The following is a 20,807-nucleotide window of genomic DNA, read 5'->3' as shown; positions in this document are numbered from 1 at the left end:
ATCCGCAGACTGATGGGTTGGTACAAAGGTTTAACCGAACCCTCAAGGCTATGATAAGGAAGGTGGTAAGTCGGGATGGGAAGGATTGGGACACCCTACTACCCTACCTTATGTTCGCTATCTGGGAGGTACCACAGGCCTCAAGTGGGTTTTTCCCCTTGGAGTTATTATATGGGCGTCACCCCCGTGGCATACTAGATATCGCCAAAGAGATCTGGGAAGAGGAACCCAATGAGGGGAGAAGTATAATCGAGCATGTGAGGAGGGCTTTAAACTAGGTTCGACGGAGACAGGTGAGCAAAGCCCACAGGTAAGTGGGGTACATGGAGACTGGGGAGATGGGTCGGAAATGAGAGGGAGTGTGGGCTATATTGGCAGAGAGAAAGGAGGGTCAGGACAAAACTGGGAGGAAAGATCAAACCAGTATCTTAGATGCCTATATACAAATGCGAGAAGTATGGGGAATAAGCAGGAAGAACTGGAAGTGCTAATAAATAAATACAACTATGACATTGTTGGCATCACTGAAACTTGGTGGGATAATACACATGATTGGAATGTTGGTGTGGATGGGTACAGCTTGCTCAGGAAGGATAGACAGGGGAAAAAGGGAGGAGGTGTTGCCTTGTATATTAAAAATGTACACACTTGGACTGAGGTAGAGATGGACATAGGAGACGGAAGTGTTGAGAGTCTCTGGGTTAGGCTAAAAGGGGCAAAAAACAAGGGAGATGTCATGCTAGGAGTCTACTACAGGCCACCTAACCAGGTGGAAAATGTGGATGAGGCTTTTTTCAAGCAACTAACAAAATCATCCAAAGCCCAAGATTTGGTGGTGATGGGGGACTTCAACTATCCGGATATATGTTGGGAAAATAACACAGCGGGGCACAGACTATCCAACAAATTCTTGGACTGCATTGGAGACAACTTTTTATTTCAGAAGGTTGAAAAAGCTACTAGGGGGGAAGCTGTTCTAGACTTGATTTTAACAAATAGGGAGGAACTCGTTGAGAATTTGAAAGTAGAAGGCAGTCTGGGTGAAAGTGATCATGAAATCATAGAGTTTGCAATTCTAAGGAAGGGTAGAAGGGAGAACAGCAAAATAGAGACAATGGATTTCAGGAAGGCAGATTTTGATAAGCTCAGAGAGCTGATAGGTAAGGTCCCATGGGAATCAAGACTGAGGGGAAAAACAACTGAGGAGAGTTGGCAGTTTTTCAAAGGGACACTATTAAGGGCCCAAAAGCAAGCTATTCCGCTGGTTAGGAAAGATAGAAAATGTGGCAAAAGACCACCTTGGCTTAACCACGAGATCTTGCATGATCTAAAAAATAAAAAGGAGTCATATAAAAAATGGAAACTAGGACAGATTACAAAGGATGAATATAGGCAAACAACACAGGAATGCAGGGGCAAGATTAGAAAGGCAAAGGCACAAAATGAGCTCAAACTAGCTACGGGAATAAAAGGAAACAAGAAGACTTTTTATCAATACATTAGAAGCAAGAGGAAGACCAAAGACAGGGTAGGCCCACTGCTTAGTGAAGAGGGAGAAACAGTAACAGGAAACTTGGAAATGGCAGAGATGCTTAATGACTTCTTTGTTTCGGTCTTCACCGAGAAGTCTGAAGGAATGCCTAACATAGTGAATGCTAATGGGAAGGGGGTAGGTTTAGCAGATAAAATAAAAAAAGAACAAGTTAAAAATCACTTAGAAAAGTTAGATGCCTGCAAGTCACCCGGGCCTGATGAAATGCATCCTAGAATACTCAAGGAGCTAATAGAGGAGGTATCTGAGCCTCTAGCTATTATCTTTGGAAAGTCATGGGAGACGGGAGAGATTCCAGAAGACTGGAAAAGGGCAAATATAGTGCCCATCTATAAAAAGGGAAATAAAAACAACCCAGGAAACTACAGACCAGTTAGTTTAACTTCTGTGCCAGGGAAGATAATGGAGCAAGTAATTAAGGAAATCATCTGCAAACACTTGGAAGGTGGTAAGGTGATAGGGAACAGCCAGCATGGATTTGTGAAGAACAAATCATGTCAAACCAATCTGATAGCTTTCTTTGATAGGATAACGAGCCTTGTGGATCAGGGTGAAGCTTTGGATGTGGTATACCTAGACTTTAGTAAGCCATTTGATACAGTCTCGCATGATATTCTTATCGATAAACTAGGCAAATACAATTTAGATGGGGCTACTATAAGGTGGGTGCATAACTGGCTGGATAACCGTACTCAGAGAGTTGTTATTAATGGTTCCCAATCCTGCTGGAAAGCTGTAACGAGTGGGGTACCGCAGGGGTCTGTTTTGGGACCGGCTCTGTTCAATATCTTCATCAACGACTTAGATATTGGCATAGAAAGTACGCTTATTAAGTTTGCAGATGATACCAAACTGGGAGGGATTGCAACTGCTTTGGAGGACAGGGTCATAATTCAAAATGATCTGGACAAATTGGAGAAATGGTCTGAGTTAAACAGGATGAAGTTTAACAAAGACAAATGCAAAGTGCTCCACTTAGGAAGGACCAATCAGTTTCACACATACAGAATGGGAAGAGACTGTCTAGGAAGGAGTACGGCAGAAAGGGATCTAGGGGGTTATAGTGGACCACAAGCTAAATATGAGTCAACAGTGTGATGCTGTTGCAAAAAAAGCAAACATGATCCTTGGATGTATTAACAGGTGTGTTGTGAGCAAGACACGAGAAGTCATTCTTCTGCTCTACTCTGCTCTGGTTAGGCCTCAGCTGGAGTATTGTGTCCAGTTCTGGGCGCCGCATTTTAAAAAAGATGTGGAGAAATTGGAAAGGGTCCAGAGAAGAGCAACAAGAATGATTAAAGGTCTTGAGAACATGACCTATGAAGGAAGGCTGAAAGAATTGGGTTTGTTTAGTTTGGAAAAGAGAAGACTGAGAGGGGACATGATAGCAGTTTTCAGGTATCTAAAAGGGTGTCATAAGGAGGAGGGAGAAAACTTGTTCACCTTAGCCTCTAAGGATAGAACCAGAAGCAATGGGTTTAAACTGCAGCAAGGGAGGTCTAGGTTGGACATTAGGAAAAAGTCAGGGTGGTTAAACACTGGAATAAATTACCTAGGGAGGTTGTGGAATCTCCATCTCTGGAGATATTTAAGAGTAGGTTAGATAAATGTCTATCAGGGATGGTCTAGACAGTATTTGGTCCTGCCATGCGGGCAGGGGACTGGACTCGATGACCTCTCGAGGTCCCTTCCAGTCCTAGAATCTATGAATCTATGAATGTAATGCAGATGCGAGACCGGATACCCCGGGTTACCTCTATTGTACAGGAACATTTCGAGAAGGCACCGGAGGCCCAGTGAACCCATTGCAATCACCAGGCAAAAGTGCGACAGTTCCAACCAGGGGATCGGGTTATGGTGTTGGTACCCACGGCAGAAAGCAAGCTTCTGGCCCAATGGCAGGGGCCCTATGAGGTGGTTGAACCCATGGGGGAAGTAACCTACAAGGTGCGGCAGCCAGGATTCAGAAAACAAGAATAGATTTATCACGTTAACCTTCTGAAACCCTGGCATGCACAAGAGGCATGCACAATGGTCCAAAAAGACCTAACCCAGGAAAACAAGCCTTCCAAACAGGTGAGAGTGTCTCCCGATTTAACACCAGACCAGAAGGATGAGGTGTCTGAGATGATCTTCCGGAACCAAGATATGTTCTCGACAAAACCGGGTCGAACAACCGAGACATATCCCCACATCGTCACGAACCCTGGGGCCAGAGTAACAATGAGGCCCTATCAGGTGCCAGAGGCAAAAAGGAAGGAAATAAAAGCAGAAGTAAAAAAAATGCTGGAGTTGGGGATCATTGAAGAATCCCACAGTCAGTGGTCCAGCCCAATTGTGCTGGTGCCCAAACATGATGGCACCACAAGATTTTGCAATGACTTCCGGCGACTAAACGAAGTATCCCAGTTCGACGCGTACCCCATACCTCACATAGATGAACTAATGGACCGTCTGGGTAATGCCCGGTACTTGACTACCCTAGACTTGACAAAGGGGTACTGGCAGATTCCCCTTGCAGAAGACTCAAAGGAAAAGACTGCATTCTCTATACCAGAGGGTCTTTTTCAATATACTGTCCTCCCCTTTGGACTACATGGGACCCCAGCTACCTTCCAGTGCCTTATGGACAAGCTATTACGCTCTCATAACAGTTATGCTGCTGCCTACTTGGATGATGTGGTCATTCGTACCCCAGACTGGGAAACCCACCTGGAGAAGGTGGAGGCAGTCCTCGATACCTTCAGGCGAGCTGGCCTTACAGCAAACCCTGCCAAGTGCGCTGTAGGGTTTACAGAGGCCAAATATCTTGGCTACATTGTGGGGAAAGGTCTGGTAAAACCCCAAGTGAACAAGTTAGAGGCCATTCAAAATTGGCCCTGACCAAGTCGCAAGAAACAAGTCCGGCCGTTCCTAGGTGTGGTGGGTTATTACTGACGATTTATCCCCCACTTTGCCACAAGGGCAAGCCCCCTGACAGACCTAGAGAAAGCCCTTGGACCTGATCTGGTGAGATGGTCTGACGCAGCAGAGGAAGCATTACAGACCTACGGACTGCCCTCTGCAATAACCCCGTACTGATAGCCCCTGATTTCACCAAGGAGTTTATCCTGCAGACGGATGCATCAGAAGTAGGGTTGGGGGCCGTTCTATCACAGTTGGTCGGGGAGGAGGAACACCCAATTCTATACCTCAATCGGAAACTCCTTCCAAGGGAACAAAAATATGCAGTGGTGGAGAGAGAATGCCTCGCTGTAAAATGGGCCATGGAAACATTGCGCTATTACCTGCTTGGGCGCAGATTTGTCCTCGTGACCGACCATGCCCCTCTTCAATGGATGCAGCGGAACAAGGAGAAGAACACAAGAGTGACCAGATGGTTCTTATCCCTCCAACCTTTCCAGTTCCGTGTGCAACACAGAGCAGGGAGCCGTCATGGCAACGCCGATGGCTTGTCACGTGTGCACTGTCTGGCGTCCCAAGCTGCCCAACCCCTTGACGTTGAGCAGGAGGGAGGGATATGTGACAGACCCAGACCAGTGGGGTACAGGAGTCTGGTAGAGGGCAAATATACTGGTCACTGGATGAGTAGTTTTCTGTTCCCTGAATGACCAGAGCAGGGGCTGCACTAGAGTAATCAGGAACCTGCTAGAACCAGTTAAGGCAGGCAGGCTAATTAGGACACCCGGAGCCAATTAAGAAGAAGCTGCTAGAATCAATTAAGGCAGGCTAATCAGGGCACCTGGGTTTTAAAAAGGAGCTCACTTCAGTTTGTGGTGCGAGTGTGAGGAGCTGGGAGCAAGAGACGCAAGGAGCTGAGAGTGAGAGGGTGTGCTGCTGGAGGACTGAGGAGCACAAGCGTTATCCGTCACCAGGAGGAAGGTCCTGTGGTGAGAATAAGGAAGGTGTTTGGAAGAGGCCATGGGGAAGTAGCCCAGGGAGTTGTAGGCGTCATGCAGCTGTTACAGGAGGCACTATAGACAGCTGCAGTCCACAGGGCCCTGGGCTGGAACCCGGAGTAGAGGGTGGGCCCGGGTTCCCCCCAAACTTCCCAATTAACCTGGACTGTGGGTTCTCCCAGAGGGGAAGGTCTCTGGGCTGTTCCCCAACCCACATGGTGAATCTCTGAGGCAAGAAAATCCGCCAATAAGCGCAGGACCCACCAAGATAGAGGAGGAATTTTGTCAGACAGTGTAATGACAGTAAGATACATGCACAACTCAAGCAGTTAAAACAACAACCCTGCAAATATTTCAGTTAAAGTATATGCATATGTTTGTGGGACAAAAGGGGTCATGCTATTAGCGTTAGAACATATACACAGGAAGAAGAAAGGTATTTATAGATTACAAGGCCAGAAGGGACCATTGTGATCATCTAGTCTGGCTTCCTGTATTATACCGGCCAGGGAACTTCCTCAAAATAATTCCTACAGCAGATCTTTAGAACATGCATTCTTGATTTAAAAATGGTCAGTGATGTAGAATCTCCCATTACTGTGTTAAATTGTTCCAGTGGTTAATTACTCTAATTTGCAGTCTGAATTTGTCCATCTTCAACTTCCAGCCATTGAATCATTCTCTGCTAGATTGAAGAGCCCATTATTAAATGTTCGTTCTCCAGGTCGGCTGTGTAATAGTCACCCTTTAATCTTCTCTTTTTTAAGATAAATAGATTGACCTCCTTGAGTCGATCACTATAAGGCATGATTTCTGATCCTTTAATCATTCTCTTGGGTATTCTCTGTGAGCTCATCAGTTCATCAACATCCTTCTTGAACTGCAGGCACTGGAATTGGACACTGTATTCCAGCAGTTGTCGCACCAGTGCCAAACAATCACGGCAAGATTCAGTACAAATAGGTTGACTGGGGTAGGAAGTATATGAATGAACTACAGCCATAGCGATAAGAATGTTTTGTCTTATCAAGGCTTGTCTGTCTCAACCTTTCTGCTTTGAGAATCCTTTAAAATATCACTTATATTTCTCATGAGGAAGGGATGAGCAGTGTCCAGGAACAGCTGTAGTTTGAATCAATGAAATTTTGAAAGGAGAATATTTGATATGTTATATTTTGTTGGGCACAATTCTTTTTCCCTTTGGTAAAAGATCACCGTAGTAACCTAGTACTAGAAAAAAACTATTACTACATAGCTTTTTGTTCTCCTGTTGCTTATTCACATACACATCACTACTCAATGGTGATCACACATATGTCAGTACATCCGGCATTGTGAAACTCATTTAAAATAGGCCAAAAGTAAAATAAGTAGAGGTAAGTGACATGAGAATAAGAGCCCTTTGAATATAAACTTGTATACCCTAAGTCCTGTTGTAAATATCACCATGTAGAAAACAGAAGATGGTCTGTGTTGTGTGTGCTTCAAACAAACAAACAAACTAACAGAAAACCCCCATCAATGGTCCTGAGTTATTTTTCACTTGTTTTGTATAGTTTTCATGAAATCCTGTCACAAGACTTGGTGGAATGATCATATTGCAACATACAGACAGTTATGCCAAGAAAAAGTATTTTTCATTTTAGAATCATAAAACCATCCCTGTTATGGGAGCACCACGTGTTTTTGCTGTTGAAATACTTAGTTTGATTTTTTTTCAGCTGCCATTAATGTTTGTAGTTGCATACTCATGCTTATTCTTCAGAGCTCTCATGTGGCTCGAAAGCTGCTTCTCTCACAAAGAAATTGGTTCAATAAAAGATATCACCCATATATATATATATATATATATATATATATATATATATATATATATATATATATATATATATATATATATATATATATATATATATACAATTCGTTTTTATTATTCTAAAATGCCGTCTTCCTCCTGTGCCTGTCAACCCAGCCTTCCTTAATGGGGTGATTTTCATGGGTATTTTACTGAGCTAGTTTTACTTTAGGGAGGACTACTTAAAATTAGAGGTATTGTGTAAATTTTGATGGGAGGAGCATTTCACCCTATCCTTTCCGGATCCCTGATGAGCATCTTCCCCTTATGAACGTTGGGAACAACGTCCTCCCAGCTGAAGAGTAGTGGATGAAGTGTCCTTTAATAAGGTGATGGTACTCCTTAACTAGTGGTATTGTTGAGCATCTGCCAGTCCTCTTCAAATGTTCTGAATGCAATGCCTGCACAGTTCTTCTCACATTGGTTGTCCCATGGAGCTGGAAACTGGAATTGGAAATTGAATCCTCATCTGTCTTCTACTGCAGCGCACCAGCACTATGCCATGAGCAGACTGACTGGTGGATAGAAATTACTCGGTAGTTTTAGTGTGAAACGTGTTTTGGTCCTGACTACACTGTAGAAGCTACCAAATTTTGGGTACTTGGCTAGAATATGATAATCATTCTGCATCCCCCAACACTTTCCCCTCCCTCCCCCGCACCCAAAAATAACACACTGAGAAATTCCATGGGTTTTGCAGTGTAGACAGGACTGATCTGGACTCTTGTATTGTGCTACAGTCCTGTAGAAGTACAAGTCTGTAGTATAAGTCCAGGCTACACTACAAGACCAATCCGTATTCGGAGTTGATCGAAGTTGTTTGGCAACTTGGTTTCGACACAGTGATCCCCTGATGAGACCTTTAGTTGGAGGAAGTAGGCTGTATTACTCATTTTGTCAATCTCATGCTGTAGCTTAAAAGTTTTTAAAACAAAATGTTTCCATTTGATGCATGACTAAAAACTATGGCAGGCATGGGACCCAGCCACTTCTAAATAAGTAACTCAGTGACAGAAAGGGAAACATGACTCTGTGTGCGGGATGTGGTTTATTTTGTGTGGTACAGTTTCATTTCTTGCTGGTGAACAGTAACATCTCAGTTGCCCTGTTAATAATAAAAGGATGTCTTTTAGTTTTATTTATTTATTTATTTATTTTACGGCCCCATAATGTCTAATGGCTCAAATATGAGAGTGCAGTTCATAAATAATTTGAATTGTGCAAAATACTATTGTGAAAAACTTCTCCTTGCTGGTATAACAGCTGCTTATGAATTTCAGATACACGGAAATTGAATATGGGAGGATTTGGGGTAGGGGGTGTTTTGTTTTTAAGGTTTTATTTTCCTTTGTCTGTCTCTTTCTCTTCTCCCCCCCCCTTCCCTGGGGGGGGAGGGGGGGGTTTAATTGGGTAGAAGTGGACGTCAGTGTTGAATGCCTGTCTTGTGATGAAAAGGCTTTTTTGAAGAGGACAGTTTTTTGCAGTATTTTTGAAAGGTCAGGTTCTGAAGTTGCCTGATCTTCTCTAGGAGCTAGCTGGATCCCCTCAGCTGAGAATAATAACAAGGAGTCTGGTGGCACCTTAAAGACTAACAGATTTATTTGGGCATAAGCTTTCGTGAGTAAAAACCTCACTTCTTCGGATGCATAGAGTGAAAGTTACAGATGCAGGCATTATATACTGACACATGGAGAGCAGGCAGTTACTTCACAAGTGGAGAACCAGTGTTGACAGGGCCAATTCAATCAGGGTGGATGTAGTCCACTCCCAATAATAGATGAGGAGGTGTCAATTCCAGGAGAGGAAAAGCTGCTTCTGTAATGAGCCAGCCACTCCCAGTCCCTATTCAAGCCCAGATTAATGGTGTTGAATTTGCAAATGAATTTTAGTTCTGCTGTTTCTCTTTGAAGTCTGTTTCTGAAGTTTTTTTGTTCAATGATAGTGACTTTTAAATCTGTAATAGAATGACCAGGGAGATTGAAGTGTTCACTTACTGGCTTATGTATGTTACCATTCCTGATGTCCGATTTGTGTCCATTTATTCTTTTGCGGAGGGACTGTCTGGTTTGGCCAATGTACATGGCAGAGGGGCATTGCTGGCACATGATGGCATATATGACATTAGTGGATGTGCAGGTGAATGAACCCCTGATGGTGTGGCTGATGTGGTTGGGTCCTCTGATGCGGTTGCCAGAGTAGATATGGGGACAGAGTAGGCAACGAGGTTTGCTACAGGGATAGGTTCCTGGGTTGGTGTTTCTGTGGTGTTGTGTGTAGTTGCTGGTGAGTATTTGCTTCAGGTGGGGGGTTGTCTGAAAGCGAGGACTGGCCTGCCTCACAAGGTCTGTGAGAGTGAGGGATCATTTTCCAGGATAGGTTGTAGATCGTGGATAATGCGCTGGAGAGGTTTTAGCTGGGGGCTGTATGTGATGGCCAGTGGTGTTCTGTTATTGTCCTTGTTAGGGCTAAGATACAACCGAATTTGCTCCAACTCCTCAGACAGAGACAAACACCTACAAGATCTTTATCAAGCATTCGTAAAACTACAATACCCACCTGGGGAAATGTTAAGGCTGTATTCCCACTTTGAACTTTAGGGTACAAATGTAGGGGCCTGCATGAAAACTTTTAAGCTTAACTACCAGCTTAGCTCTGGTTTCGCTGCCACCATTTTAATGGATTCCCTCCCTGGGAAGCCTTGAAAAACCTTCACCAATTCCCTGGTGAATACAGATCCAAACCCCTTGGATCTAAAACAAGGAGAAATTAACCATTCCCCCTCCTTCTTCCCACCAACTCCTGGTGAATTAAGATCCAAACCCCTTGGATCTTAAAACAAGGAAAAATCAATCAGGTTCTTAAAAAGAAGGCTTTTAATTAAAGAAAAAGGTAAAAATCATCTCTGTAAAATCAGTATGGAAATTAACTTTACAGGGTAATCAAACTTAAAGAGCTCAGAGGACTTCCCTCTAGTTTTAGGTTCAAAGTACAGCAAACAAAGATAAACACTTTAGTAAAAGGTACATTTACAAGTTGAGAAAACAAAGTAAAACTAACACGCCTTGCCTGGCTATTTACTTACAAGTTTGAAATAGGAGAGACTTGTTTAGAAAGATGTGGAGAACCTGGATTGATGTCTGGTCCCTCTCAGTCCCGAGAGCGAACACCCTCACAAACAAAGAACACAAACAAAAACCTTCCCCCTCCCACCCCCCCCAAGATTTGAAAGTATCTTGTCCCCTTATTGGTCCTTTGGGTCAGATGCCAGCCAGGTTACCTGAGCTTCTTAACCCTTTACGGGGAAAAGGATTTTGGAGTCTCTTGCCAGTAGGGATTTTATAGTACTGTACACAGCACAGCTGTTACCCTTCCCTTTATAGTTATAACAGGAAGTGAGGAAACAGATTGACAGAGCAAGACGGGTACCCAGAAATCACCTACTACAGGACAGGCCCAACAAGGACAATAACAGAACACCACTGGCCATCACATACAGCCCCCAGCTAAAACCTCTCCAGCGCATTATCCACGATCTACAACCTATATTGGAAAATGATCCTCACTCTCACAGACCTTGTGAGGCAGGCCAGTCCTCGCTTACAGACAACCCCCCAACCTGAAGCAAATACTCACCAGCAACTACACACCACACCACAGAAACACCAACCCAGGAACCTATCCCTGTAGCAAACCTCGTTGCCTACTCTGTCCCCATATCTACTCTGGCAACCGCATCAGAGGACCCAACCACATCAGCCACACCATCAGGGGCTCATTCACCTGCACATCCACTAATGTCATATATGCCATCATGTGCCAGCAATGCCCCTCTGCCATGTACATTGGCCAAACCGGACAGTCCCTCCGCAAAAGAATAAATGGACACAAATCGGACATCAGGAATGGTAACATAGAAAAGCCAGTAAGTGAACACTTCAATCTCCCTGGTCATTCTATTACAGATTTAAAAGTCACTATCATTGAACAAAAAAACTTCAGAAACAGACTTCAAAGAGAAACAGCAGAACTAAAATTCATTTGCAAATTCAACACCATTAATCTGGGCTTGAATAGGGACTGGGAGTGGCTGGCTCATTACAGAAGCAGCTTTTCCTCTCCTGGAATTGACACCTCCTCATCTATTATTGGGAGTGGACTACATCCACCCTGATTGAATTGGCCCTGTCAACACTGGTTCTCCACTTGTGAAGTAACTGCCTGCTCTCCATGTGTCAGTATATAATGCCTGCATCTGTAACTTTCACTCTATGCATCCGAAGAAGTGAGGTTTTTACCCACGAAAGCTTATGCCCAAATAAATCTGTTAGTCTTTAAGGTACCACCAGACTCCTTGTTGTTTTTGTAGATACAGACTAACACAGCTACCCCCTGATACTCAGCTGAGAATGTTTTATCTCCAGATGTTGTGCACTTCGTTCTGGGCTTTGTGAGCTTTGTTGTCCCAGAGAAGCGTAGCTGTCATGGTGGCTCATAGATCAAAATTCTGTCTCTAATATACCTGGGACTTGATCAGTTAATATTGCTTAGGACCAAAGCTGTACACTGTCGTTGGAACCTGACTGGAAGCCAGTGAAGGAACTTGAGGATAGGCATGACATACATGTTCACTGCAGCCTAATTCATTGGGAAGATGAAATCAGAGAACGTTTTGAAAAATTGTTAGATCAATAATGTATTGGGAAACATGCACTGCTTAAAAGAATGCATATGGAAATTCATTCAGTATTTTTACCATTTAAGATCTTCAGTGAATTGTGAGATGTTTTGACTGTTACCCAAAATGCATGCTTTTCCCCCCCTGAATGTGTGTGGGTTTGTGGAAGGACATACAGGGAAAAGACTATAACTAATTGAAAGCAGGAATAGGAATTTCCTTTTTATATTTCTTGATGGCACTGAGCCTAATCCTGTAGTCTTTACACAGTCTAGACTCTCATTTATTTTTATTTGCGATATACAATGTTTCTAAAATATGTAAGGGCCTGAAGTAGTCTGAAGTACTGCAATCAAGAATGCAGACATGGACAGCTTCATTGTTTACCATTTATAAAATTTTGTAAGACATCAGCTCTCATTGACATTGACAAACTGGAGTTGTATGTCTGTCTCTCTGTTTTGAGGACAGACACGAGGATTGTGTTCTGTGTATCTAAAAGAGTGTTGACCAGAGCACAAATGTCTGTTGCTGCATTCTTTTAGTGGAAATGCTTTTATTTTCAAGTGTGTAAGCTTTTCTAAAATAAACTTCATATCTTAAAAATTAGGTCATTTCCAGGCATGGCAAAGAATTGTTCTTTTTATTTATGTAAGTGTTCTAAAAAACTACAAATGGATTCTAACCCAGAATTGGTACAGAAATGAGCTTCCAAATCATTGTTGGTAACAGTTCAGTTGTCTGCCAGATAGCCTCTAAACTCTGTGAGAGAGCTCCTTTTTCGTCATTCCTTATTGAATTATGCCTGCTATTTCTAGATCGAGGAAAGGTTAGATTTTTCAGTACTCGGTAATATTTGCTCACTGGTGGAAAATGTTAACGTGAATGTTAAGATCTTTGTGACTTCTAACCTAGTTAATTTTCAACTAAAATATCAAGTTCTCATAGTTCAAAGTAGCTATAAAATGGTATTGGATCACTTCTGTTTTGCCAGTGCACAAACTGATATTAATAACTTGTTGATGCAGTTTTTAGGTGAACTAGCAAACTGAATGCACTAGGTTATTGACACCTTCGTTGTTGTTGTGTGTTGGGTTTTTTTTGCCTTTGATCTGTCCGTGAAGGTTTACAACTAGTAGAAAATGGAGGTAAAATGTATACCTTGCAAAATAACGTCTTCGTTCTCAGAATTGTTAGAGAAAAAGAGAATCATGTATTAAATCACTGTCCATATTTGAACATGTGCTGTATTTTTAAGGATGGGTTTTCGCTTTTAGGATGAGTCTTGTATCCAAGGCGTGATGGATAAGAAGAACCCCAAAATCTGTCTATACTAATGGATCTGAGAACTTGCTGTTACTCCATATTAAATGCAATCTAAAGGCATAGAGTAGCAGATGATCAGCTTTTACTCTGGAGGAAAGAACAAATCTAAAATGAATCAACTGATAAATGAAGGTCTTTCAGAAATGAGCAGAAAGTGGAGGGAGAGGCATGGTCAATCAAAGGGAGACCTTCTCTGCAAAATATGTGCATAGATCAGCAAATAAATTATGGGGCTATAATTCCTCGAGATGTTATGGTGCTGACACAGATGGCAAGAGTGACGCAGAGACCAATTTATGCCTGTTCTAGTAGTATTGCTGTTACCTTTCTCCCACTTCCTTGTGTTATTTAGTTCCTCTCTCCTCCTCCTCCTGTAGTCTTCATTCACTGCCTGAATGGCTTTAGCTTACTGCTCTTGTGGCCTTAATAGGTTTATTTTTTAATTTGCAGATGTGACTTCACGCCCATGCACTGGGTCAGTCTTTTTTTTTGGGGGGGGGGGTGTTTTTATGGGGGGCTGATTCTGGAACTGAAAACTGCAATTCATGTGTGTATAATGTATTCCAGGATATAAAAGAAGATGGTGGTAAGGATCAGAATCTCAATTGATTATAATACACAGTTAAGCATATTCTTATGTTAAATGCCTATTAAAAAGACCAGTGATCCATATTATTTAGATAATTGGTATTTATCTCATGGTCCAAAGTCAGAAATTATATAGCAGAATGAAATACTTTGCATCACACTTGTGATTTATTACAGGCACTTAGGAGGGGAGTACTCTGCTAGAAAAGTCAAATAAAAAAATGCTTAGCATTTGCTTTTATGCTGTCAGGCAATCTAAATGAGAGGTGTGGAGTTAAGAAAAACTCATTGATTTCATGGTGTTGTATTCAAATGCTTCAGTAATGAAAGTACATCTAATTTCCAGAAAATTTTACTGTGCTCACGCTGAAAGAATTTGAGAGCATGACAAAATCTTCCCCTTTCCCTTACTTGGGAAACAAGGTGAAGATTAAAGCCAGAAATTCCCCATTTTCATCTAAGTGCCATTAAAAACACAAGCAAAAGAGACAGTTGGTTATTCATTATCACAAACCATGCTTTTGTTTAGTAAAGAAACAAGAATACTGTGTTGCTTTTAATCGATTATACATATATAATTAAAAAAAACCTTCTCAGCAAGATGTCTGGAAATGTGACCTTTACTTTATGAACTGCTATAGAATATGGCAGTGGCTCTCAACCTTTCCAGGCTACTGTCCCCTTTCAAGACTCGGAATCTGATTTGGCTTGCATACCCCCAAGTTTCACCTCACTTAAAAACTACTTGCTTACAAAATCAGACATAAAAAATTACAAAAATGTCACAGCACACTAGTACTGACAGATTGCTTGCTTTCTCATTTTTACCATATAATTCTGGAATAAATCAATCAGTGCATAGTATATAGAGCAATATAAACAAGTCATTGTCTGTATGAAATTTTTGTTTGTACTGACTTTGCTAGTGATTCTTTATGTAGCCTGTTGTAAAACTAGGCAAATATCGAGATGAGTTGATGTACCCGCTGGAAGACCTCTGTGTACCCCCAGGGGTACACATACCCCTGGTTGAGAACCACTGCAATATGGCCACGAGAACACTTGAATATATTCTTAAGGAGCTACAGTGAGAGAGCTTCTTGTTACATACTTTTTAATGTTTTTTAGAGACAGTTGACATCAAATAGGGTGTCACAAGCTGTGTAGTTAAGTAAGTTACGATGTATGTGGATTTTTTGTAGGTTGTCATAAGTGGTGGAGCGACATCGAGTGGTGATCAGGACACAGAGGACACAGAGCTGATGGCAATCTATACCACAGAAAACGGCATAGCAGAAAAGGTATAATTTTTTGTTAAATACTTTGTAAAACTCATGTTAATATAAAATAACTTACTCTTGCTTCATCCTAGGGCCTGGGCATTCTTTCTAATTAATTTAAATTCATTGTCTACCTTCTCTACTTCCACAAAATACACTGACTTACAGCCCCAATTCTTGGTTCACTGAGGTATTTACCTTCCTTATGACTGCAGGGTCAGGTCCTTGGTTATAGAGCTCAAGGAGCGACACAGCAATTAGGTTGGGAGTTAAAGCACACAAACAATTTCTTTAATTCTTAATATGCTGCTTTTTTGCATTTCTGAACTCCATCTGGCCTTTTACACATCCTCATATGCTGCCACACTCTGTCAAACTTGCTTCTGCTGAAGACATCTAGAAGTATTAGAATGTATCAACTTAGGGCCAGTCTATGCTGTGTGGTCGCTCTGGGAGAGAGCTCCTCCAGTGCTCTAAAAAAGCCACCTCTACAAGCGGCCTAACTACCAGCGCTGGTCACTGTCTACACTAGCATGTTACAGCGCTGAAACCTGCAGCGCTCAGGGGTGTGTTTTTTTCACACCCCTGAGAGAGAAAGTTGCAGCGCGTAAAGTGCCATTGTAGACAAGCCTGTAAAGGAAAGAACAAAGGACCATGGGCTCAACCCCTCTGTAAATCCCTTCAGTGAGTTCCTATGTGTCATGAGATTGCAAGATCTCCTCCTCCCACCATCAGTCTACACAGCAGCCTCATAACTATACCTTTTAGATCTCTCTAAAGCTAACTTTCTGCAAACTAAACCCTGCCAATTCCAATGCATTTAGATCCCCCCAGTAGCACTCTATAATTTTGATCAGATGGGTAGTTTTAATCTTAAAATGTCCATAATAACAAGGTAAATGATGTTTCTAAATATTGATTCAATCACTCTGACTTTGAAATTTTCAACAAGAACTTTCTCACTTCCCTTTTAGAAGGCAGAATTAATGAGAATTACAGGAAAAAAGCCTGCCAGCAGGTGTTCTGGCATTAAGACTGTAGTGATTTTTGTGCCCTTTGTCTTGTTTCTCACATACTCAAGTTTCTAATCCTTCCGAATACGAGGGCATTTTTTTGTTCTTTACTGAAAGCATTGTGAACCCATAAATACACCCATAAATGTTCTCCTTGGATATTGGTAGTGGCATATTAACTATTCAAAAAGACTCTGTTAAGGCAACTAGGCCTAAAATTAAATCAGTCAGCTTGGTTTTGATTTCGTAGCATTTATCATAGAATCATGGAACTGGAAAGGACCTCGAGAGGTCATCTAGTCCAGTCCCCTGCACTCAAGGCAGGACTAAGTATTATCTAGACCATCCCTGACAGGTGTTCGTCCAACCTGCTCTTAAAAATCCCCAATGATGAAGATTCCACAACCTCCCTAGGCAATTTATTCCAGTGCTTAACCACCCTGACAGTTAAGAAGTTTTTCCTAATGTCCAACCTAAACCGCCCTTGCTTCAATTTAAGCCCATTGCTTCTTGTCTTATCCTCAGAGGTTAAGAAGAACAATTTTTCTCCCTCCTCCTTGTAACAACCTTTTATGTACTTGAAAACTGTTATCATGCCCCCTCTCGGTCTTCTCTTCTCCAGACTAAACAAACCCAGTTTTTTCAATTTTCCCTCATAGGTCATATTTTCTAGACCTTTAATCATTTTTGTTGCTCTTCTCTGGACTCTCTCCAGTTTGTCCACATCTTTCTTGAAATGCGGTGCCCAGAACTGGACACAATACTCCAGTTGAGGCCTAATCAGAGTGGAGTAGAGCGGAAGAATTACTTCTCATGCCTTGCTTACAATACTCCTGCTAATACATCCCAGAATGATGTTTGCTTTTTTTGCAACAGCATTACACTGTTGACTCTCATTTAGCTTGTGATCCACTATGACCCCCAGATCCCTTTCTGCAGTACTCCTTCCTAGGAAGTCATTTCCCATTTTGTATGTGTGCAACTGATTATTCTTTCCTAAGTGGAATACTTTGCATTTGTCCTGATTGAATTTCATCCTATTTACTTCAGACCATTTCTCCAGTTTGTCCAGATCATTTTTAATTTTAATCCTATCTTCCAATGCACTTGCAACCCTCCCTGCATCCCCCAAGCTTGGTATCGTCCGCAAACTTTGTAAGTGTACTCTCCATACCATTATCTAAATTATTGATAAAGATATTGAACAGAACCGGACCTAGAACCAATCCCTGCGGGACCCGACTCGTTATGCCCTTTCAGCATGACTCTGAACCACTGATAACTACTCTCTGGGAACGATTTTCCAACCAGTTATGCACCTACCTTATAGTAGCTCCATCTAGGTTGTATCGACATTGCAAGATAACACAGATAGAAAAAGAGCTAATAGGGTAGGGCAGTGTTGCAAACAGGCAGAATATACAAGAATGTAAAAGAATCTTAGCTCTTCTGGTGCATAGGCAGTAAGATTCTTGTATATCGGTCTGCATGGGCAAAAACAAGTGGTTTAGCTGAGTTAGCTCTGCTGAGTTAGGCCTTATGTAAACAAAAATGTTGCCCCAGTTGAACTTGTATGTTAAACCAGTTTAAGTTAAAACAGTGGAAACCCGTGTTGACATGCTTCTGATTAAGAATAGTTTATTTTGGTTAGCTTTAACACCTTTCTAATCAACTTAAATTAAATTGAAATCAACTTGGTTTATCCAAATCACAGTGACCACACAGCCTTTTGTTCCAGTTTAACTAAGGGCATAATTGCTCTGTTAGCCCACCACTCTTGTATTGCTAAAATCATGTAGAATTTGGGTCCTGGTTCAAGTTGGGGCTCGTTTTAATCAACTTTAAAAAAAATCTGACAAAATAGCCACTACTAGACATAGCACCTTTTTGGTGCAAGAAGTAAGTTGTGGTTTTTTATTTTTTTTCCTCACACTTGTCCTTTATAAGAGATGCTCTGCTGTTCCAACTCCTTCTGATTTCAGCACCTCTCTGGATTGGGCCCATGAATTTTGAAGTCAGCTTCGAAGAGACAGTTTGGTGGCAATACATGCACTGCTTTTGTCAGTCTTTGTGCACATTTTACTTATTGACAGTCTTTGCAGATTTTCTAATCTGGCATCTTTATCGTCCAATTTTCCTTTTAAGAAATACGTATTTCTAATAGGGATGAAATAGATCTTTCGTTTTTTGACTGGTGGAAAATATCTCACAAAAGTCTTGAATCAGATAGTGCAGGAAGCTGCTTGCTCTGTTACAGGAAAAACATAATAGATTAGGTGGTGGCAAACATGAGCTATGTCTTTTTCCTCCTTTAACGAAAAGGACTACACAAAGTTATCTGTAGGTTGTCACATCTCATCCCTTGAAACTGATTCACTGTTTATGGGGGAGATTTTCAAAGGCACAAAGGGGAGTTAGGAACCCAAGTCCCTGTGACTTTCAGTGAGAGTTGAGTGCGTAACTGCCTTTTGTGCCTTTGAAAATCTCTCCTTAAACCTGCCCGCAGGGCTACTTGAAAGAATTAAGGATTTCTTAATCCTAGAGGGTGGAGTAGGGGAGGGCTTTAATCTATTCCATCAGCCTTATTCATGCTGATAAATAGAACTATAAGTGTCAGTAGTCATTATGGGATTACTCTTCAGTCGTGTTGTATTCCTGTTAAACAAGTGGGCTTTCTATATTGAAACAAACGCTGACTTTCACAGATTTTGTGAAACTAAAGAAATCTTGATTAATGTATTTCCCCTAGTACTGTTGGTGTTAAGCCATATAAGTGACATCTTTGTGCTGAGTGTTAATACGCCAAGGACTGGAGAACTTCTTCAAGGAAAATCTTGTTTGGGGCTTGAACCCCAAATGCCATTAGACCTTTGATTGTCTGAAGCTGGGACTGGATGATGGGGGATAGATCACTCAATAATTGCCTGTTCTGATCGTTCTCTCTGAAGCATCTGGCACTGGCCACTGTCAAAAGACAGGATATTGGCGTCGTTGGACTATTGGTCTGACCCAGTATGTCCTTTCTTATGTTCTTATAACCTTCCCTTTTGTAATGTAGACTCTGTAGCCTGAAATGTTTCAAGTGAAACTATATGGAATAGTTATTGATCTGGTGACCAAATTACCAGAACTTTTTAAAAATGACTGTTAAAAATATCTGACTTGAAGGTAGCTTTAGTTATAATCATATATTTATATTAGGTTTTTATAGAGATCTTTAGAATCCAGTTCTGCTATTCATCTTTAAAATTTAGACTAAAAATAGGCAATGTTAAAACAGGCATCACAGTCTTAATTTGTCAGTGTGTTTTGCTTTGAAATGATCTGTCTAATACTAACATAAGAATGGCCTTACTGGGTCAGACCAAAGGTCCATCTAGCTCAGTATCCTGTCTACTGACAGTGGCCATTGCCAGGTACCCCAGAGGGAGTGACCTAACAGGTAATGATCAAGTTATCTCTCTCCTGCCATCAATCTCCACCCTCTGACAGACAGAGGCTAGGGACACCATTCCTTACCCATCCTGGCTAATAACATTAATGGACTTAACCTCCATGAATTTATCCAATTCTCTTTTAAACGCTGTTATATTCCTAGCCTTCACAACCTCCTCAGGCAAGGAGTTCCACAGGTTGACTGTGCGCTGTGTGAAGAAGAACTTCCTTTTATTTGTTTTAAACCTGCTGCCCATTAATTTCATTTGGTGGCCCCTAGTTCTTGTATTAAGGAAAAGTTATTTACTTATTCCCATATCTACTTTCTCCACATCACTCATGATTTTATATTCCTCCATCATATCTCCCCTTAGTCACCTCTTTTCCATACTAATACTAAAATCACATACTTTATGGAAAGGTATTTGTTAAATCATAGGACATAATTGAGATTTTTGGGAAGAGCTGCATAGATTCTTTTCTTTATTAATATTTGGTTAGTTCCTTGATTATCTGAAAGGTTTTTAGCTGTAACTTTGGAAGGCTAATAATATACCAGCATCATTTTGGATTATATTTTGTTTAACAAGAACATTAGATAAATATCTGAAACAAAGTCCACAATATATCAACTTGTCTAGATGCAGAAAACTTTTTATTCCAGAGTCCAACTGCGAACACTAAGCTTACTCAGAGAGCCATAAAGATTATTTCTCTGTTTCTAATATAATATTTTAACAGGCAAAACTCCAGTTTTCATTATGGTACTGCAAAGATTAACTTTGGCAACTGGTGAGTTGTAAATTTTATCTGATGCTAGTATTTGCACCATGGGGATTGGGTCACATCAAGGCAAAGCTTGCATGTGGTAGCAATAATCTGATAAAGACTCTTTAATATGCAAAATTTATTATGGTAAAATCACCGTTGTATATTGGTCTTCAGATTTGAAAGCATGCATTTGCTGACTAATTTTTCTGCCTAAATTGTATTTTTATCTGTTTTCTACTGATTTCTTAACTCCTCATCTAGTTCTAGGACAATTTAGCCAGCTACATGCCAGTGTAACTCAGATTACGTTACACTGAAGAAAAACATCCATTCATTGCTTCAACACACTAAGTACTCCGTTCTGGGTACTTCTTTTTCTGTCTCTTTTTTTTAAACTGTACGTGAACAAGATT

At 41.3% G+C, this 20,807-nt stretch overlaps 1 protein-coding gene across 6 annotated transcripts in view; it reads left to right on the top strand.

The window, feature by feature from the left end:
* SLC23A2 (solute carrier family 23 member 2) overlaps positions 1 to 20,807 on the top strand; it is a 135,939-nt gene that overhangs the window by 69,261 nt on the left and 45,871 nt on the right. For all 6 annotated transcript variants that reach the window (XM_054017818.1, XM_054017815.1, XM_054017816.1 and 3 more), the window contains one exon: positions 15,098 to 15,196. In XM_054017818.1, the coding sequence (XP_053873793.1) occupies positions 15,098 to 15,196 (99 nt within the window). The remainder of the gene's footprint in view (positions 1 to 15,097; positions 15,197 to 20,807) is intronic.

The sequence above is a fragment of the Malaclemys terrapin genome, chromosome 2 (assembly GCF_027887155.1).
Source record: "Malaclemys terrapin pileata isolate rMalTer1 chromosome 2, rMalTer1.hap1, whole genome shotgun sequence".
NCBI lineage: Eukaryota > Metazoa > Chordata > Testudines > Emydidae > Malaclemys > Malaclemys terrapin.
Note: the sequence above shows the minus strand (reverse complement) of the source record. Positions and strands in the feature narration are given on the sequence as shown.